Below are 21,945 nucleotides of genomic sequence, written 5' to 3'. Positions count from 1 at the left end.
GATTTGAGCTGGAAACCAAGCTTTCAAGAAACCTAATTATCTGACTGGAATGCAACATTTATGTGAATTTATGTTATTCACATAACATAATGTTATTCTAAATAACTCTCATAAATGTATGTTATTTTGGCAGTTGTTTGCTCTCCAAGCTTGTTTCAATTTAGTTTCTGAACGTTTAATTACCAGACTGGGTAACATCACCAGCAGGATTTTCTTGTCCTATTTTCCTTAGCTTCTTATTATGTTATTTATGTAGTAACTTCTACTGACTGGAGCAGCCAAATTAAAGTATATAGTGTGCCGACTTTAATCCTGGAAAGATTGGTGCAAAATTTTGCATTTTGCATATGATCTAAAATGGAAAAAAAAAAAGTTGTTGTTGTGAAGTCATGTCCGACCTATCGCGACCCCATGGACAACGTTCCTCCAGGCCACAGGTCTGCAACCCGTGGCTCTGGAGCCGCATGCGGCTCTTTCAGCCATCTCCTGCGGCTCTCAGTCCTCTGCCATGTGCAGTCCAAAAAAAAAGTGGGACTAAAAAATTTCTACCAATCAATTCAAATATGCAGGGTAGGTGCATATCTTGCCTTGGCTCCACTCTTCAGTCAAACCCTGTTCTGCGCATGCGCGCATGTACGCACATGCGCACACATTTTTTGCGGCTCCTAGTTTTTCCTTTTGTGAGGGAACCGGTTCCAAGTGGCTCTTTCACTGTTTCAGGTTGCTGACCCCTGCTCCAGGCCTTCCTGTCCTCTGCCATCTTCTGGAGTCCATTTAAGCTCAGGCCTAGTGCTTCAGTGACTCCATCCAGCCACCTCATTCTCTGTCGTCCCCTTCTTCTCTTGCCCTCAATCTTTCCCAGCATTAGGCTCTTCTCCAGTGAGTCCTTCCTTCTCATTAGGTGGCCAAAGTATTTGAGTTTTAGCTTTAGGATCTGGCCTTCTAAAGAGCAGTCAGGGTTGATCTCCTCTAGGACTGACCGGTTTGATCACCTTGCAGTCCAAGGAACTCGCAGGAGTCTTCTCCAGCACCATAGTTCAAAGGCTTCAATACTTTGGCACTCAGCCTTTCTTGTGGTCCAACTTTCACTGCCATACATTGCAACTGGGAAGACTATAGCCTTGACTATACATTTTACTGTATATCAGATAAGGAATTCCATAAGGAATTCCATCTTTATCAATTCTCAATAGTATACAGAGACATAATTTGGCCCTCACAATTCAAAACAATTTTCTTTGAGATGCAATCATTATGTTGATATAAAGTTTTTTAAAAAGCATTATGATACTATCCTGAATTCCTGACAATACATCCCTGAACTATCAGCATATAAATCAGAGGTTATCAGGGACATTAAGCTTGTTCTTGTATAGTTTTTCTGTGTAATTTTTCCACCTTTTCTTAATCTTTTCTGCCTCTGTTAGGTCCCTGCCATTTTGGTCCTTTATCATGCCCATTTTTGCATGAAACGTTCCCTTCATCTCTCCATTTTTTTGGAAGAGATCTCTGGTCCTCCCTGTTCTATTGTTTTCTTCTATTTCTTTGCACTGTTCATTTAAGAAGGCATTCTTATCTCTTCTAGCTATTCTCTGGAATTCTGCATTCAATTGGGTGTATCTTTCTTTTTCTCCCACAGCCACAAAGAAGTGCACTATTTATTTCTAATAAACACAGTTAATAGTTAATAAATCTGATACTGTAGCTCTACCTTCATGCCTCTTTGTCGGAAGATAGTCCTTGACTTACAGTAGTTTATATAGTGACCTTTCAAAGTTCCATCGACACTGAAAAAGTGACCTATGACCATTTTTCATTCACACTTTCGACCGTTGCAGCATCCCCATGGTCACGTGATCAGAATCCAGACACTTGGCAACTGACTCGTATTGATGACAATTGCAGTGTTCCAGGGCCATGTGATCCTTTTTGTGACCTGCCAAGCAAAGACAACGGGGAAACCAGATTCACTTAACAACTGTGTTACTAACTTAACAACTGCAGTTTTTCACTAAACAACTATGGCAAGAAATGTCATAAAATAGGGTAAAACTCTCATAACAACTGTCTCAGCAACAGAAATTTGAGGCTCAATTGCGGTTGTAAGTCAAGGACTACCTCTATTTGTGTAATGATAGCAACATTCAAGCTACAGAAAGATGTGTTAAAGTTGCTTATAGACATTTTTATTGTTGTTGCTTGCACTAATTATTGGGGAGCTATTCTTGTATGGCTGAGGAATCTGATGTGACAGCAACAAGGTATCTGGCAAAGCCCTAGAGCAGGGATGTCAAAGTCAATTTCATTGAGGGCCACATCAGCATTGTGGTTGCCCTCAGTGGGGTGTGTGTGGCTAGGATGGGTGTGGCCTACTGGGTGGGTGTGGCCAGCTCGACATCACTTGCTTCAGGGGTTCCTGGGTAGGACTGGGGCAGATCTGAGAGTCTCCGGCAGAGGAGGATGGGACCGGGGCGAGTGCCGGGACATGGTCCCTCCCACCCTTCCATCCTCTCTTCTTTCGTTCCTCCCTTCCACCCTCCATTCCTTCCTTTGCCTTCTCATCTCTTTCCTTCCCCCGCACTCAGGAAGGGGTGATGGGAGGGGGAGGGATTGCCAGCACTAATATGCTGCTGCTGGCCATTCCTATACTATGTGGGTGGGTGGGGGTGGTCCCGTTGAAAGGGATGCCTCTTGGCTGCAAGGCTGGAGGTGCTGGTGGGGGGGGTTGCTGATCTACAACCTGGTTGCGTCCATCAAAGCCAGAACACACTCAGCCTAAGATCCACTGGAACCAGCAAGGAGCTGCCCCGCCACCTCTGTCCTGCCCCCCCCTCCCGGATGTGCGCACAGGAGACAGCCAGTGCCGGCATCCTGTCTGAAGTCAGCCTTCAGGGCAAGACAGCCAGCAGGGATGCCGGACTCTACTTGTGTGCACACCCAGGGGGTGGGGTGGGGCTGCCCCGTGGATTTAAGGCTGAGTGTATTCTGGTTTCGATGGATGCAATCAAGTTGTAGATCAGTGCCAACCCCCCCCCCCAGCACCTCCACCCTCGCAGCCACAAGGCATCACTTTCATTGGCACAGACCCCCCTCCCCACACAGGATAGCAAGACCGTCAGCAACCTTGCCAGAGCGAGGTAGGAAGTTTATTCTCTGGAGAGAGAATAAAAAACCTTTTTGCCTTCCTACCTCGTTCTCCCTCCTTCTGGCTTGTCTCTTCGGAAAAGAGAAACTAAAATCTTCTTCCCCCAGTCAATCTTCTCTTCCCCTTTAAAAATCCCTCCCCAAGAGCCCCGCCCCACCCCCAGCCTCCCCGGAGGCCTCTGGAGCTCCCGACCTCTGTGCCAAAACATCAGAGCTCTGGCAAAGCCTCCCAGCCAGCGCTGATCCCCCCCAATTCCCCTCTCCGTTACACTTCCTTCCTTCTCATCTCTTTCCTTCCTCCACGCTCAGGAAGGGGTGATGGGAGGGGGAGGGATTGCCAGTGCTGCCATGTTGCTGCCAGTCTTGCTATCCCACATGGGGGGTGGGTCTGTCCCAGTGAAAGGAAAGCTTCATGGCTGCAAGGCTGGAAGTGCTGGAGGGGGGGGTTGGCGCTGGTCTACAACCTGGTTGCGTCCATCAAAGCCAGAACGCGCTCAGCCTAAGATCCACTGGAATCAGCAAGGAGCTGCCTTGCCACCTCTGCCCCACCCCCCCGAGTGAGCGCACAGGAGAGGGCCAGCGCCGGCGTCCTGGGTGAAGCCAGCTTGCGTGACAAGACAGCCAGCAGGGACACCGGACTCTGCTTGCGCGTGCACGCAGGGGGCGGGGCAGGACTGCCCCGTGGATTTAATGCTGAGCGCATTCTGGCTTTGATGGATGCAACCAGGTTGTAGATCAGCACCCGGTCGGCCTGGGCCGGGCCGAGGTGCAGCGGGCCAGTCCTTCGCTCTTTTCAGAGCAGGTCCCCGGTCCGGATGGAACCACATGTCGGGCCACATCCGGCCCGCAGGCCTTGTGTTTGACATGTCTGCCCTAGAGTCTTACATGTTTAATGACTGCCTTCTCTGTGGTGCAGAGAAAAAAATTAAAACACTTTTGGTCCTGCAGCATGAGATTCATCAGATCTGATTGATTCTTACACTGGTCATAATCAGAAGCAGCCAGTGACTAGTCCAGGGGTGTCAAACTGCTGGCTTGTGGGCCGGTTGCATCATGTGGAGGCCGCACCCACCCCAACTCTGGTAATGTGAAAAAAGTCAACAATATGTCGCGACACGTCGCATGATGTAGCAAGTTTGACACCCGTGCTCTAGTCTATTCCATTTGGAATAACGTAGGTTCTATGTTGGCTTTCAATGTGTGTGTTAGGCTGACAGAGATTTGGGGCATCAAAGTGCCCCAATAAGGTGAGGATCTTGCCCAACTAGCTAATTACCTACCTTTTGGTTTATTTTTCTAGTCGTACTTGTGCCTGTCAAGGTCTCGATCCAGAGACATGTGGGGCATCCTTCTCATTTGGCTGTTCTTGGAGCATGTATTATAATGGCTGTAAGTTTGCCAGAAGCAAAATCCCCAGAAAGTTTAGACTTCTTACAGATGATCACACCCAAGTAAGTATTGTCCTTTTCTTCTTCCATAATACAATTTTTAACGCTACGGTTTAAGTGCACAGGTGTCATAAATGTTTAAGGCTGTTCAGAATGAGTGGAATCACATGAGATTACATCCTTTCTGTGTGGCTTAGATGTGCAAGCTAAGCGTTACTATGAGCAAATTCTGTTCATACACAGTAAATCGCTTGTACTGACTTGTCTTATAGCACATAAAGTCTCACTTCCTGTTACCTCCAAAATGCTATGCTTTCATGCCTCTGATAACTCATAGCCATCCCCCATAATTTACCAATTTGTATGCATTGAATTGAATGCTTTATTTGGCCAAGTGTGATTAGACACAAAAGGAATTTGCCTCCAGTGCAAGAAGCTCTCAGTGTACATGCAAAACAACAGAATAATCATAATCATAATAAAAATACCAGTAAGAATATCAGTACGGGGGGAGTATGAAGGATAAGAAGTCTAAATAATAATGCTACAGCCATACTACGTGGATAAATACATACTGACATTAGACAGTAGCGTGAGAATTACCGTATTTTTCGGACCATAAGACGCACCGGACCATAAGACGCACCCAGTTTTTAGAGCAGGAAAACAAGAAAAAAAATTCTTTCTCCTTCTCTCTCTCTCCCTCTCTCTTTCTCTCCCTCCCTTTCCCATTGTCCCTTCCTTCCTTCCTTCCTTCCTTCCTTCCTTCCTTCCTTCCTTCCCTCCCTCCCTCTTTTTCCTTCCCTCTCTGCATTAGAGCAGTACCCGCGGAGGCGGCCCTGTAGCCCGGCTTTCTCTTGCAGAAAGCAAGCTGAAACGGAGCGAGGGAGATTGCCAGAAATGCGAATCGGCCGATCTCGCGCTCCTGCAAACTCCCTCGCTCGGTTTCAGCTTCCCTTGCTACAAGAGAAAGCAAGCTGAAACGAGGGAGATTGCAGCAGCGCGAGATCAGCCGATTCGCATTCCTGGCAATCTCCTCACTCCGTTTCAGCCTGCTTTCTCTTGTAGCAAGGGAAGCTGAAACTGAGCGAGGGAGAGTGCAGGAGCGTGAGATCGGCGTTTCTCAGCACGTGCCGATTCGTGCTCCACTTGCAGAGGTTGGGGCTGGCCATACGGATCACCTTCGGACCATAAGACGCACCCTCGTTTTCCCCCCCCCACACTTTTGGGAAAAAAAGTGCGTCTTATGGTCCGAAAAATACGGTAGTTGTTCAGGAGAGTGATGGGCCGAGGGGAGAAACTGTCCCTGTTTCTAGTTGTTTTGCCCTGCAATGCCCAAGGAAAGAAGGTGAAACAGTTTGTGTTCAGGATGTGAAGAGTCTGCAGATATTTTCTCAACCCTCCTTCTGACCTGCAGAGTATAAAGGTCTTTTATGGAAAGCAGGCTGGTTGCAATTGTTCTTTCTGCAATCTTAACTATCAGTTGGTGTCTGTACCTGTCTGTTTGGTTGCTGTACCAAACCAGACAGTTATAGAAGTACATATGATAGACTCAGTAATTCCTCTGTAAAAGTGTGCTCATTGCCTGGGTACTACATGCGTACAGTCAAGGCTATGGTCTTCCCAATTGCAATGTATGGCAGTGAAAGCGGGACCATAAAAAAGGCTGAGCGCCAAAGAATTGAGGCCTTTGAGCTCTGGTGCTGGAGAAGACTCCTGCGAGTCCCTTGGACTGCAAGGCGATCAAACCGGTCAGTCCTAGAGGAGATCAACCCTGACTGCTCTTTAGAAGGCCAGATCCTGAAGCTAAAACTCAAATACTTTGGCCACCTAATGAGAAGGAAGGACTCACTGGAGAAGAGCCTAATGCTGGGAAAGGTTGAGGGCAATAGAAGAAGGGGACGACAGAGAATGAGGTGGCTGGATGGAGTCACTGAAGCAGTAGGCCTGAGCTTAAATGGACTCCAGAAGATGGTAGAGGACAGGAAGGAAGGCCTGGAGGAATGTTGTCCATAGGGTCGCGATGGGTCGGACACGGCTTCGCAGCTAACAACAACAAAAACATGTAATTTCCCCTAACCTCACCTGTTGCTTATCTGTCAAAAAAAATGAACATGTCTGAGTAGGTAAAGTAAGCTGAATCAATTTAGAGTTTGTTTTTATTTTCCTAAAGACTAAATGTGCATGTTCACAGTGACTAACGTATACACGCAATCCCTTTTATAAAATGTTCCCTTATTTTAAAAATAGGAAATATTTCACAAGTGTGCATGTACACAGGTTTGCTGAACTCTAGCATAGTACATGCTCCTGAAGCAGGCACTTGGTTGTACAGTTATTTGGGGTGGCCGAAAAGTTCATAGAACAAACAAATGAAAGTGCTTTTTGTCATTGTTTTTATTAGAACCTTCTATTTTAGCTAAATATTAAATATTGATCATTTTGCAGATGACATAAAGCTAGGAGGTATAGCAATGCAAATGCAGAAGAAGATAGATTGAAAGTAAAGACAGATATGGATCATTTGAACCACTGGACGGAGTGAGATGAGGTTAAATGTAAAGAAGTATAAAATTATGCGCTTTAGGTAAGAATAGCTTGTAGTATAGAGTTAAAACTAGAAAAATCTGTTCTCTAGAAAGTAGTCCAGAAGAATTTTTGGACAAGTAACAAACTTATATGTGTTTGTGCTATTGTGATTTACTTATTCTGCTCAATAGTGTTCAACAATGAGATACAAGGAGCAGTTGTCCCCTTGCTTTGCCCTCTTCCAGCTGCACCAAGAAGAATTTAAAGCTACCCTTTCATTTCTGTTCTGGTTAATTATGACCTGTTCTGCTTTTCTAGCACAACAAGTGAGTTTGCTTTGACCGTGACTTGCTTATAGCATGCCAGGCTCAGAGCTTCTTATAGGATTGTGGTGAGATATTTTATAGAATGAATGAAACAAATCATTCTGTAAACCGCAGATTATGGGTGGTTATGATTCAACAACCCATATTGATTCACAGCACAGGATGTGGATGAGAGACCCCAAGCTGTCAGGTATTTTCGTTCATTTGTTTTTTATAGTAAAAGCGTAACCTTCTCATGAAATATATATACGTGTGAGTTGTTCAAGGGTTATAGCCAAAACTGATAGGAAGTTATATCAGCTTGGGAAATAGGACTACTTTGAGCACTGTGCATACGTTAAGGAGAAAAACCCACCTGTGATTTTCTTTTCTGTCATTTTTTTATTGCCTCGTGATTATTGTTTTTTTTATATGGTAGCTGTTTGGTGTGTGAATGGGTTTTAGAGGAATGTTATTTATTATAGTATTAATGGATATACTCTGTTTTTAAATAATGGATTGTTTTCCAAACCTAAATATTTATAATGTAAAAGTTTTGTTAAGTCATTCATTTCTGCGGTTGACTTTATGGATGCATTTCTAGAGTTCTCTTGGTAATAATAGAGGAACAGTTTGTCCGTCTTTTAATATGTGTTTTTAATTGCCCAATCAATTTTACAGCTCAGGGACTTCCTGATATTCTCACATCCAAATACTAGCCAGGTCCAATCCTACTTAGGCTGTGAGATTAGCCATGTCAGCTACCCGGGCACCTGTGTGTATTGTCTGAATCTCATACTTTCTAAGTCTATTATATTGGTCTGCTAAACTGATATGTTGGCTTTAACAACTACAAAATGGGCCACCTTACATGCTGTTCTGTTGTTAAGCAGAACCTCAACGTAACATTACATTTAAAGCATTTATTGCAGGGGTGTCCAATCTTGGCAGCTTTGAGGCTTGTGTATTTCAGTTCCTAGCTGGCTATGCTGACCGGGTAATTCTGGGAGTTGAAGCCCACAAGTCTTAAAGTTGCCATGGTTGGACACTCCTGAATTATTGTTTGTTTTGTGGGGGTTTTTTCTTTTTGCCTTTCTTGAAAACTTATGACGGTGCTGAACGAATGATGGTTATGACTGATCCTCAGAGCATTTCTGACCTGCTGCAGCACCCCATGATCGCACACACATATCTGAGGCAAACCTCCCACACCTGCACACCCTCCTACAGCCTTTTTGCACTGCCACTCACATATCCTCCCTGACCTTTAACCCTTGTGCATCCTGTCCAAGCCTCACAGCCACCCTGGACTCGCACCACAAACCCGAACAGCTGCTCTGACCTATGCCACACTCCCATGCACCCTCCCTCACCTGTTCCTCTCACACAACACTCAAGCTACCACACACTCATCTTAACCTTCACTACGCATCACCACGCCCTGGTCCCACATATACTCTTCCCCTGCCCATACACACAACTCACACTGCACCTACACACACTTCCCAAGCCATACTGTGCCTCTCACATACACCCTCACGTCCTCCGTGAACTGCATCACGCCCCCCACTGCATGCTCTCCCAAATTCATGCCTCCCCCTTGAGCACCGTCCCTGACCTTCATGTACTTTTCCCGAGCCACACTGTGGCACTCAGGCACCCCCTTGCTCCTCCTCCCCCACCTGTCCTTCACACTTGCACTCTCTCCAAGCCACACCTGCGCCTCCAGCACACCCCCTCACAGCCTCATACATTCTCCCCAACCCATGCTGCACCTTCCCACACCACACGTCACACACATACCCTCACACCCTTACGCCTTCTCCTGACCCATGCCACAGTCTCAAGCGCATTCCCAGATCCAAGCTACAATCCCTCCACGCGCTCTCTCTGATCTGCATGCCTTTCGTGCATCCTCTCGTACGTGGCACCCTCTCCCCAAACCTCGCCATGGCTGTTCCCCTCCCCCCGTCCTCTCTTCCCCACCCAGCAGAAGTCACTCAGCTGCCTGCTGGTCTGAGACTTGCAACTTCCTGCCATCTTCTTCACTGACTGTGGTTGTGGGATCTCAGCAGGAAGGTGCCTCATCAAACAACCATGGGATTTAGTTAACCATGGTAATTAGGACTTCAGAGATGGTTGTTGCTAAGCGATGTGGTCACACTTTATGACCACATCCCTCAGCGATGGAAAATCCAGTCCCAAGTCTTATCCTAAGTGAAGGATTACCTGTACTCAGTATATTGAAGGAAGAAAAGTCTCTTCTTTCGTTGCCAGCCTGATAGGCTTTCTAACATTGTTAATAGCTGTTGGGCTAAGTAATGGTTTCCTTGCAAAGGAGAAAGAAATATTTCCCCCTTTGTCTGACCAACTGTTAAATATTTTGATAGTTTTACTATTACAGCCGGAAACCTAGGTCTCAAATATAAGCAGCAATCAATGTTGCTTTCACTAATTGTTTTGTTTATAAACAATACAATTAGGGCATAATTGCTTTCTCTGTTTCCAGGAAGAAAATTTGGAAAACAATTTGCAGACTTTAGCTACTGATGTGGCTCCGTTATATCAGAAACTTGCCCCCGATGCTTTCCAGAACCAGGTAGGTTGATGAATATTTCATGATGCCTCATCACATCCTTTTAGTAATGTGATAGATCAGTGACATTTCCCCTAGGGACATTTACTTACTAGCTGAGTCCACAGATTGAACTAAGCCCCAGCATTGTTTCTTGGATTTTAAGCTAGTACAATGTGTGGATTCTTCTCTTATGGTTTATAAACAATGATTAATGGCTTTGTGCAGGAATGGGCAACGTATGGCCCCACATCTTTGTTTCTTTTTGCTGCTCTTATAAACCCTATCATATTTCTCTCTTTCCATGTTTGTTGAAAACCAACAGCACCTATCGAGGTGGAAAACAGATCATCCCAAAATGAAATATCTGAAAGTAATCATAGTTAAAGCACAAAAATCAATCCCAAACCTCCCTTGCAAGGCCAGCTTTGCCCACATGCCTGTAATGCCCCTCCCTTTGTGACCCTTTTCAAATGTTGTATCTCACCTCCGGCTTCAAGCTTAGTGTAGTATTATGTGTAAGTCCTTTGGTTTCGGTATATGCAATATCATAGTGAAATTGAATTACAATTAGTCCTCACTTACCAACCATTTGTTCAAAATTACAATGGTGTTACAAAAGATGACCTGTCTTTGAAGTTTCACCCATTCCAGCACCTTGCTGTCATGTGATCATGATCTGGCCACAACCAGCTCATGCTTAACAGTGGTTGCAACATCCTACAGTTATGCGATCGTGCTTTGCAGCCTTCACTGTTGTCTTCCCACAAGCAAAGTCAATGGGGAAGCCAGCAGGAAAATCACTCACACCAGCCCCAGCTTGGCAGCAGTCACCTAATCACACCATACATGTACTGTCCCTTACCTGTCTGCCGGCCTGTTTGCAAGCCACCTAGGACTCACGATACTCGCTCAACAGCAGCAATGGGGAACACCACGATTCTGTTCCTAATTACATCATTAAGCAAGGATTACCTGCATGGCTTAGTGCAGGGGTCTTCAAACTTGGCCCTTTTATGACTTGTGGACTTCAACTCCCAGAATTCCTCAGCCAGCGTGCCTGGCTGAGGAATTCTGGGAGTTGAAGTTCACAAGTGATAAAAGGGCCAGGTTTGAAGATCCCTGGCTTAGTGTATGGTGAAAGCAAATATTAGATATGAGAAAGCGAACTGCTTTGAGGATCCTTTCTGGTTTTTTAAAATATAATAAATCTGATCGTGATCACATTTCACACTCATCAAGCTGGAGGGCAGCAAATGCTCCCTGGATTTGGCTATTGCACCGTCCCTGCTATATGTAGCAATTAAAATGCATAAATAAAATAACAATCAGCACAAAAGCCATATGTTTTGTAAGCAACAATACATAGGTCAAGTGTAAGTCTGTGTTTCCTCCAATTTTTTATTGTAAATGAAATGTTGCTCTGAAGCTGGCAACACACTTCACTGTATTCCTGAAATAAGACCCCATTGCCTTGTTTTCTAAGGTAGAGAATGAGCATCTTGGTCCTGACTGTCGTCTTGGGATCAAAAAAGGCCGGCCTTTCTCTGGTGTGACAGCTTGCATTGATTTCTGTGCCCATGCACACAAGGATACTCACAACATGCACAATGGAAGCACTGTGGTAAGTAAAATTTGGGATGATGTTTCCTCTTTGTCATTTAGCTTTGTCGTGGTTGCATGCTTTCTTTTTACCTCGTTTCCTTTTTTTTTTTCCCCAGTTTGGGTCTCCAAACCTGGCAATTTTAAGACTTTTGGAATTCTTCAGCCAACATGATTTGGTGACCCCTGCCATAAATGACACAAAATGCAATGAATGTATAATTATAATTTTCTTGGTTAAAGGTAAAGGTTCCCCCACACATGCGTGCTAGTCGTTTCCAACTCTAGGGGCCGGTGCTCATCTCCGTTTCAAAGCCGAAGAGCCAGCACTTGTCCGAGGACGTCTCCGTGGTCATGTGGCCGGCATGACTAGACGCCAAAGGCGCATGGAACGCTGTTACCTTCCCACCATAGTGGTCCCTATTTTTCTACTCGCATTTTTACGTGCTTTCAAACTGCTAGGTTGGCAGAAGCTGGGACGAGTAACAGGTGCTCACTCTGTTACGCTGCACTCGGGATTCAACCCGCCAAACTGCCGACCTTCTGATCGACAAGCTCAGCTTCCTAACCCACTGAGCCACCATGTCCCTTAATAATTTTCTTGGTTACTGAGGTTAAATATTGCTTGAGTATTAGTGTCTGCAGCCTCCTACAAAATGCACTTTTGAATCTTTAGTTTACAATGCCATATGTTTTTTTTGTAATAATGTTCTTGTTGTTTTTATTTAAAACCTCTTTAATAAAATATATTTATAAACAAAATGCCATATGTTGTGAGAAATAATTTCCCAGGGCAGAGATGTCAGTCCCCTGAGCTTCAAGGCCAGAAAGTGCAGGACAGAAAGACCAATTTCTCACAACATATGGCATTGTAAACAAGGGGAAATGGATGGGTGGGAAAAAGAAGAAGCAGCGGGGTCAGAATGCAGTGGGAATAAAAAAGGAATTGCGCTTTCACGTTGACAAAGGGAATCGATTATTTTGCGGCTTCTTCCTAGCAAGCAATAAGCCTTCTTACATAACTTATTGTATGAGTTCTGAGGTCCTTAGGTTGGCTACAGCTTAGAGCTTAGTCAAGCTGTGCCAAGTCAAGTATCCCGGAAATTCCTCAAGGCCTTAACAGTTGAGCCTTGACATTCAGCTCCCAGCCCAGAGCTGCAGGAATGTTGCCCACCTTATCTGACGGGATGGTTAGCAATTGCCGATCAATCTATTTCTTAGGGGTCTTTCCTGTCATGGTCAAGACCTGAAATGCAGGCCACAGTCGTGGAAGCAAGAGTCAAACAGCCTTCAGCCTTCAATGAAGAATTTAAATTGCAAGGATTAGGGGCAAAATACAGAGTCTTGAGGACTGTAGTAGGAACCTCCAGCCCTCTTTTATAAATGAATGCATTAAAAAAACAGCTCTTTGAATGTTTGAATCTCCTGTCCTTCCCTGAGCTTTTGTGCAGCCTGGACTGAGCTGCTCTTCATGAGATAAGCTACTTAGCAGTGCTGATCCGGTTGTCCTTGCAGGCTTGTGATCTGAAGAATGGAGGAATGTTGGGGAGGAAGAAATGACACATCCAGCCTTTCTTTTGTCTACCCTTATAATAAATAACAGATTTGGCCTAGGATCAAGTCCCAGATGTCTTGCCTACTTCTCCACCCCTCCCCGAAGCCTGCCTTTGCCTTTTCTCCTTAGCATGCCATCACTTCCTCTTTAAGCATTGGGCTACTCCAGGCAGCACCAATGCCTTCTTAATTGCCATTCATGGCACAGAATTCAGAACGTGTCAGCCCAAGAGGAGCTTGTGATGCACCAAATTCTTGTGTGTATATTCCATACAGCAGATATGTCAAACACAAGGCCCGGGGGCCGGATGCGGCCCGCAAAGTGGTTTCATGTGGCCCGCGAAACCATCCTGGAAACAGTGAGGGAACGGCCCCCATTGCCTTGGCCCTGGCCCAGAGACCCTCCTTCTGCCAGAGACCCTCAGATCTGTCCCACTCCTGCCCAGGCCCCCATAGGCACCCTTGATGCCAACAATGTAGAGCTGGCCACGCCCACCCAGTAAGCCATACGCACTCTAGCCACGCCCACCCAGTAGGCCACGCCCACCCTGGCCACACCCACCTGGCCCCCTGAGGGCAACCGCAATGCTGATGCGGCCCTCAATGAAATTGAGTTTGACACCCCTGCCATACAGGGACTACCAGGTTTGGTCAGCTAGGTTTCCATTGGGCCACCAAACCAACTTGAAGCATTATTCGTTAGTTGTAAGAAGGGGGACTCTAATCCTTTGCCTTTTCAGAATTGCCATCACAATTATTTGCTTTTGAGCCAAGAGTTCGGTGGCATAAGGGAGCCCAGTCAAGACAAGGCATGCTGGATAAGTTAGCTCTCACCATTTTTCTCACAATTGTGTGTTTTTAGTCACCATTCAGCAGGAAATCTTACATTAAATGACCTTCGTCAGGGGTCTTCGAACTTGGTCCTTTTACGACTTGTGGAGTTCAACTCCCAGAATTCCTCAGCCAGGCATGCTGGCTGAGGAATTCTGGGAGTTGAAATCCACAAGTCGTAAAAGGGCCAAGTTTGAAGACCCCTGGCCTTCGTTATCTGAGCTTCTGTAGATGAGGAACTTCTCTTTTAAAGTATAGGCTGGTTCAAGACAATACAATATTCCTCAGCTCTTCAAATGTGTTAGACAGTGTTCCAGAACTGTCACGCAGCACAGGATTTGGGGAATTGTAGTCCAATATTTGAAGAGTGCCAGGTAAAAGGATAACTGGCTTTTGGTGATCCAGTTGAGGCATATTCCTTCTTTGTGATCAAACCGATCCCCCTTTATAGTGTTTCCTAAAAAAAACAGAACTCTGTTCTGCAATTTAGGTTGAAGAAATGTTCTGCCGAAGTTAGGAAATATATTTTTCGTGAGATCTATATTGGATTGCACTCTCATTGTCATGCTACATAAATTATAACCTATTGTTCATGTATAGGAAACAAACGATATATAAATAGCCCTCAACAACCACAGTTGAGCACCAAATTTCTGTTGCTAAGCAAAACAGTTAATGTTTTTTGCCCCAATTTACGTCTTTTCTTGCCACGCTTGCTAAGTCAATCACTGAAATTGTTAAGTTGGTAACATGGTTGCCAAGTGAATCCGGCTTTCCCCATTGACTATGCTTCTCAGAAGATCGCAAAAGGTGATTATATGACCCCAGGAGACTGCAATCATTAGTTGCCAAGCGTCCAAATTTTGATCACTTGACCAATGGGATGCTGCAAAACAGTCGTAGGTTTGAAAAATGATCACTAGTCACTTTTTTCAGTGCTGTTGTAACTTTGGTCACTAAATGAATGACTGTAAGTCGAGGACTATCTCTGTGTTAGTTTAGTTGTGTTTTATGTGTGACATATATAAAACCATCATAAGAAGGGTGAAATAGACTAGTCTTTCAGGTTAAAGTACATTCACATAATATACTTTTCACTGAAGTTGATTAAGTGTGTTTGCGTATTTCTATGTAAATGTAATTATAATTTTTCCCTTTCTGGCTAGGTTTGTACTTTAACAAAAGAAGACAACCGTACAGTAGGTGTGATACCAAATGATGAGCAGCTTCATGTGTTGCCTCTTTACAAAATATCACAAACAGATGAATTTGGCACAGAAGAGGGGCTGGAAGCCAAGATTAAAACGGGGGCAATCCAAGTGCTAACGGCTTTCCCCCGAGAAGTGAGGATGTTAGCTGAGCCACGTAGAGCAACCAAGAAAAAGCCAGACACAAAAAAGCAAAGCATAGCTGAAAAAAAGCATTCTGTGCCTGTAAGGGGGAAAAACGGACTGCCAGAAAACAGCAAGAGAGCATCACAAAGTTTAGGTAGGTACAACAGAGCTTCAAATAATAGCTGATAGTGATAGATATGAGCACGTTACAGAAGTTTGCATTTGTGTGTCTAAAATGCAAAGTATCAAGATGGAACAAAGTGAAATATTGAGAGCAAAGGCGTTTCAGCACTATATATACAGGTAGTCCTCAACTTACGACCACAATTGGTCTGTTGCTTCACAAGGCAGTTAAGTCAGTTTTGCCCCACTTTATGATCTTTTTTGCCACAGTTGTGAAGCAATTCACCACAGTTGTTAAGTGAATCGTGTCATTAAGAGCGTAGGAGTGCCGTTATAACTTTGAACAGTCACTAACTGAACTGTTATAAGTCGAGGACTACCTGTATCTAGTTGAAGACTTATCTGTATTGTACCTAGTATAAAAGTACATTTGGCTTAAATATGTGGTGGCAAAGCCCTACAGCTGATACCTCTGTATAATGTGCAAGATATTGAAGTTTTGAGCATCTTCATTTTCATGAAAAGGATTTGTAACTTGGATAAAAATATACTTGAAAATGTGATGGCAAAGGTGTCGCCAAACTGCAACATGTCTGCATTGAGGAGGAATTGGAATGGATGAAACGTGTTTGTATTTGTCAAACATCTGTGGGCGAAAAATACAGAACTTTATATTTGAAATCAGCTTTTTCTTTTTTCTCTCCTTAGGGAGCAAACTAACTATAGTGCAACCTGAGAGAAAAATGGAGACAGCTGAATGCTTTTCTACCATGCAACCTAATTTAGGCATTACTACCGACTGCTCTCCATTGAAGCAACGTGCTCCATCCTCTCCTTTAAAACTGGATAGTTTATCCTCTTGCTCTCCATTAACTGGTGGTCTAATGCCAGTAACAGATAGCCAAGAAGATGTTCCTACTCCGTACGGGTATTTACAATGCAGTAGTAATAAACCTCACGTGAAATCCAAAGGTAATAATAATGTTGAGATGTCCACTCGTGACTATACTGGAATTGTGATGGATGAGAAGAGAAATGGTGTGCCTCTGCTTCTTCAAGACCTGACTATGTCGAGGTCGGCAGTCAACAGAGAGAATCTGCCCCTGACCGCTGAACACGAACTAGTTAACAAGCAAAATTGTGAAGTTAACTTAAAGTCCGCTTCTGCCTCCCAGCTCGCTAGCTCTTGTGAGTCCATGTTGCAACTGGACGCCCCAGAGGTTGTCTCTAGCAATGTTTCTTCCCAAGAGCACCCAGTGCAAAAGAGTGGATTGCGACAAAGCCTAAGCTGTGATTCTACCACCGCAGAGAACAGGTCCGGCAGCCAGCTCTTAAAACACGCTGGCTCTGAAGAAAAAGCAGAAGAAATGTGGTCCGACAGCGAGCATAACTTTTTGGATAATGACATTGGGGGGGTAGCTGTAGCGCCATCCCATGGTTCCATCTTAATTGAATGTGCACGGCGCGAACTGCATGCCACCACACCTCTTAAAAAGCCCAACAGGAATCACCCCACGCGGATCTCTTTAGTCTTTTACCAACACAAAAACTTAAATGAGCCCAAACATGGGATAGCCCTGTGGGAGGCCAAAATGGCAGAGAGAGCAAAAGAGAAAGAGGCTGGAAAATCAGGAAGCGAAACTACTGGTCTGCCGGCCACCGACAAGAATGCAAATCAGACCAATGCAACCCAAGAGATTTTCTACAAAGAAAGCGAATTCAACCAAATTCCATCTCGCAGAGCGTTAACCGTAACTCATGATAATATTCTAACGGTGTCTACTTATGCCCTCACACGAGTTGCAGGGCCCTACAACCATTGGGCATAAGCTCTTATAGCAATGACACAACTTTTGCTTGGAGCAGTGTTATACAATAAGGTGCTGTTAAAGAACAAAGTCTCACATGGTTTACTCTTTGTTCATCTCAACCATTTTGAAGGCTGAGGTAAAAATTATTTTGTTTTTAAACTGTGACTTTATATATTTTAACATCTGGTGATTCTCAAGTGTGTGTGTGTATATGTGCATGTGTATTCACATGCATGCACTCGCGCGCACACCTTTTAAGAAAAATTGGCTAGGTGATTAACTGATTGAATTACTTGGTTTATTACCTTTTTGGAATTTATACTTTGGTGCTTTGAATTGTCTGTTTATTATAAATGGGCTTTTCATAAAGATTTTAACTGATTTCATCTTTTATTATGTAAAATCAAGTTAAACAGTATTAGCTATACACAGCTCTTGGTGCTTAATCACATTGAACAGTTAAAAATAAGCTGATTTTATTTCTTCATGGTGCCATTGCTCTTACAGCTTCCAATCACTTGCTGTGGATCCTAGATTAAGGAGAAAGAACCAATGATGATTTATTTGTATATAGATTTTTCTCATGTATGTATAGTTTGTGTGTGCATGTATGATCCACATGCAAACAAATATCACAAGTAATGGTTGGAGGTTATAAATGTAAATATATATAAATATATATATTTAAAAGCACTTTCTATTTTTAAAGTTAACTTGAAATAGTATAAGGATCACATCTGGTTTGCGCATTCTCTACCAAGGAATTTATTTTTTCTTACTATATAAAGTTCCATATTGCTACACCAATTCATAGATGTTGAAAATACTTGCGTTTTAGATTCTTCCCTTCTCTTTTTTTCCATTGCTTTTTTCTAAATAAAAAGGCTGATAAAGTCCAGAAAATTCATTATTTGCAAATATAAATTAAGTCATTTAGCTATACTTGTATTTCTAGGGTCTTTTTTTTAAAAAAGAGTTTATAATTTGAGCAATAAGGGCAAATGTTATCTCATAGGGGGCATTCCAAGTTTTATGGGACAATACAATCAGGCATCATCCAGGGTGTAGTTCCATACATCTTGAAGTCACCCTGTTAGGAAAGAAGTTTTCTAGGACCTCAATGTATAAATTGCAATGCCTTGTTAACATGTTGGATTTTAAGAGATCTGCCCTATCAGTAGTGTAGGGATACATCTAAATTTATTATACATCCAAAATGTTCTTCAGTGGTGGGTTGCCCGTCAGCCTGATCTAGACAGGTTTACTAGAAGCTCAGTCCCATTGTGTTCAGTGGGCTTTCTGCCAGGTAAGTGAACATCTGATTATTATATGCAGTTTTCTCCTCTCTTCCACCTCCTAATAAGACACACTGATATTCAAGTGATTAATTCCACAAAACATGCATAGTTCCACATCCCACTTGGTATCTCCAGTCAGGAAATAAAGTTTGTGATGGGCATTGGTCTGTGTTGGAGACCCATCCAGAGTACAATGGCCGACTTCTTGGTGGCAAAATTACCACGTAACATGCCATTTCCTCCTTGTATCATACCCTTTTCTGAATGGTAACCCGTGCAGCATTACACGCTCAGAGAGCTTGAAGATATTTTCCAACCTGGGAACACTGTTCAGTGTTCCAGCATGCACTTCATGCACCAGTTGAACTACCTAAGTGCAATGGCTGGATTGATCAACTCAAGTTTTTGTTTCAGTCAAGAACCAGGAAAGGCAACTGCCAAGATGCAGTCAGTCTAAATGGGGATTTGCTGAAGAGATTGAGTTGTGCAAGGTAGAGTTCCATTTTGTAGACAGAACTTAACTAGATTGAAGCTCCCAGCTCAAAACTAGAGGCAGAGTGATGTCTTCCAGCAGACCTGAAAGTTTCTAACTAGCTTAACAGATATAACATAGGCTCTTATATGGATGACCCGTGCCCAGGTTTTCCCAACATCTTGCTAACGCTTCTCATTTCTTAGCACCTGTTATTTGGAGTGGCCACATCCTTTGTTTAACAGGAACAGCATTAAATGATCGAATACTCACAGAGTTCTAATATTAAATAGTGAAAATCTCAAGTGTGATATAATGACATCTGTGTGATCAACACTGCTTTTGTCAGTTCTATTGAGAAACAGAACTATTAAAATAGAGGTCAGTACTCCGGGTAGCTAGAATCAAGAGAATTTGGTGTATTTGGAATGAAGAAAAGGGAAGAAGAAATTAAGTAATAAGATCATATTTTTAGACAACTGGATGCCAGGGATTTTATCAGTCTTAAAATTATTTCCATGCCATGGTCTAAATTATATAATAATATTGAAGCTAAATCAGTGAGTTTGACCAGTCCCAATTTGATAGGGCTGTATGTGTGTGGGAACCAGACCTTGATTCCAAATAATAAATTAATTAAATCACCTAGCATCCATTTGTCCTAATGACAACATCTTAATTTTAAACATTGCGGGACTATGTCAGCCTTTTTTTTTGGTATGGTTTAGTAATTTGAATTAGCCAATTGTTATCAGATTATGAGCCTTTGTGAGTAAATGCACCCTGTAGTTTATATAAAAGAATGAAGCTATTTACGAATAATACAACTTAAATCAGGGCAGTCATGAGATTAACTCTTGATTTTACATCTCTCCCTCTCCCTTTTCCCGCTCCATGATGTACATAAGTGCCACCAGAATAACCAGAAATAAAATATTTGTGATAACATACCTGATAATATCTTGCAGTGGTGCTGTAACAAATAAACGTCTAGATCTGCTTTTTTTAAAAACAAAATCTAGACATGGTGCTTTTATTATTAAATGTCTGCTCTTGTGTATTTAATCTGAAAAAAAATAATTCAAAAAATAAAGAAATAGTTGATACATGTAGCTTGTCCCAGCCTTTTCCAAAGTATTCGCTGACTTTTGGAATGGAAGTAAAAAACACATTAAAGGCAGTAGGTTTGGGAAAACTGGTTAACTTTTTGTCACCTATGATTCTGAAGGTCAGAAAGTGGAATATATTTCTGTTACTCACATAGCCCAGTTGTGTAATATTAGACATTCACACTTGTGTAAGGCTTCAAGACCACCATCTTCCCCAGCACTCCCATGCTGGTCCTTCTCCACTTCCTCCATCCAAATGGGCAGTTTCCCATATTTTTATCTAGCAGTACAAATACATTTTTAGGTAAAGTGAAGATTAAAACAGCATGTTTGAATGCTGCTTGAAGTCTGTCCCTTCCCCATCTCTGATTTAATAGGTGATTGATGCCATTATTGGTAATGTTGTTCATGTTAAATGATATGTACAAATATCAGGCAAGACTGGTGCTAGATATCTTTTATGTTTGCCCATTGCATTTCCACTTTTGACAGCTGAATACACACAGACATAGACAAATTTCAGCTTCTCGATACTGTAGATATTAGAGAAATTTTCCTAAGTTACTGAATATTAAGATTTAGAGATATTTTACTAAAATCAGGAGTGGGCAATCCAGCAAATTTCACTGATTTTGGTGAAGGCTGAGAAAGCTCAAACTGATCTATAATTTTACAAAGAGGTACCCTCCGAATACCATCAAACATGGCTTTCAAACTTAATTTTGGATCAGATCTCCATACTTCTTAGTCACAATACCATTAGCAATCTTTATGCAACAGCTTATCGAACAACCTGAGTCAGAACACTTTAGAAAAGTATATAAAGAGAAAAACAACCCAATCTTTCTATTTTTAAAACAAACTTTGTAAAAAAAACAACAACCCATATGCTGCATTTTTCTTAGTTCAAAAGATTATGATTAGTTCAAATACAGAATATGTAACAATTGTAAATAATAAAAGTCAATATTATATCATTTTCTACCAGCAGTTTCCTGCTTCTCGGATATATAAATATATTAATTGGTATGGTAATTTTGTGTGCCTTAGATTTACATTTTAAGAACTGTATATTTTTTGTGAACCTAAAATTTATTAAACATAATAGCTGTCATTACAATCAGTATGGTGAAATCATCCAGCAACTCATCTGTACAGGGTTTTTTTTTAATTTAATCATCCTTTCTAGTAATTCTGAGGGGAAACTCCTGGGATAATCCTTCACTGTGTATGTGGAAAACTTCTACACTTCATCTTAGTTTTGCTCAACCCCTCTCCGTTATAATTTCTAGTTGTATGCTTTTTACTTTGCCAGCCTGTTTATGTTTATAAGCCCCATTGAACATAATGGGTTCATTTCTGAAAGAATGTATGCAGGACGGCATTATTACCACTTGACACACTACTAATAAATTGTTTAGGATTAAATTTCTTTTGAGTCCTTTTCTATAGGTACTACAGCAGAAAATTCAAATTGAGGCCATAGTAGAAAAATAAAAGTTGACTCATTGTTTAGGATTAAATTTCTTTTGATTCCTTTTCTATAGGTACTGCAGCAGAAAATTCAAATTGAGGCAATAGTACAAAAATAAAAGTTGACTCAAACTATGAAGATTTGGCATTCCTAAGTAGAAGATCTCTAATTAGTATGCTTGAGTAGTTTCGTGTTTTCCCCTCTATACCTATAGAAAATGTACTGCTATACTTGCTAGCAGATACCAGCTCTTAAACGACAATGCTTAATAGGGGAACCACATGTCCACCTAACCCAGGGGTCGGCAACCTCGGCTCTTTTATGACTCGTGGACTTCAACTCCCAGAATTCCTGAGCCAGCTATGCTGGCTCAGGAATTCTGGGAGTTGAAGTCCA

At 42.7% G+C, this 21,945-nt stretch overlaps 1 protein-coding gene across 1 annotated transcript in view; it reads left to right on the top strand.

Moving 5' to 3' along the window:
- The window catches only part of TET1 (tet methylcytosine dioxygenase 1), a 100,952-nt gene extending 83,690 nt beyond the window's left edge, over nucleotides 1–17,262 (top strand). Inside the window, exons 8-12 of the mRNA XM_083363469.1 lie at nucleotides 4,445–4,595; nucleotides 9,876–9,969; nucleotides 11,432–11,565; nucleotides 15,095–15,416; nucleotides 16,094–17,262. Coding sequence (XP_083219595.1) covers nucleotides 4,445–4,595; nucleotides 9,876–9,969; nucleotides 11,432–11,565; nucleotides 15,095–15,416; nucleotides 16,094–17,214 — 1,822 coding nt within the window. The 3' untranslated portion in view covers nucleotides 17,215–17,262. The remainder of the gene's footprint in view (nucleotides 1–4,444; nucleotides 4,596–9,875; nucleotides 9,970–11,431; nucleotides 11,566–15,094; nucleotides 15,417–16,093) is intronic.
- The last annotated feature ends 4,683 nt before the right edge of the window (nucleotides 17,263–21,945 follow it).

Source organism: Vipera ursinii, assembly GCF_947247035.1.
Source record: "Vipera ursinii genome assembly, chromosome: 5".
Taxonomy (NCBI): Eukaryota; Metazoa; Chordata; class Lepidosauria; order Squamata; family Viperidae; genus Vipera; species Vipera ursinii.
The sequence above is the reverse complement of the archived record's forward strand: the minus strand, read 5'-3'. Positions and strand labels throughout refer to the sequence as shown.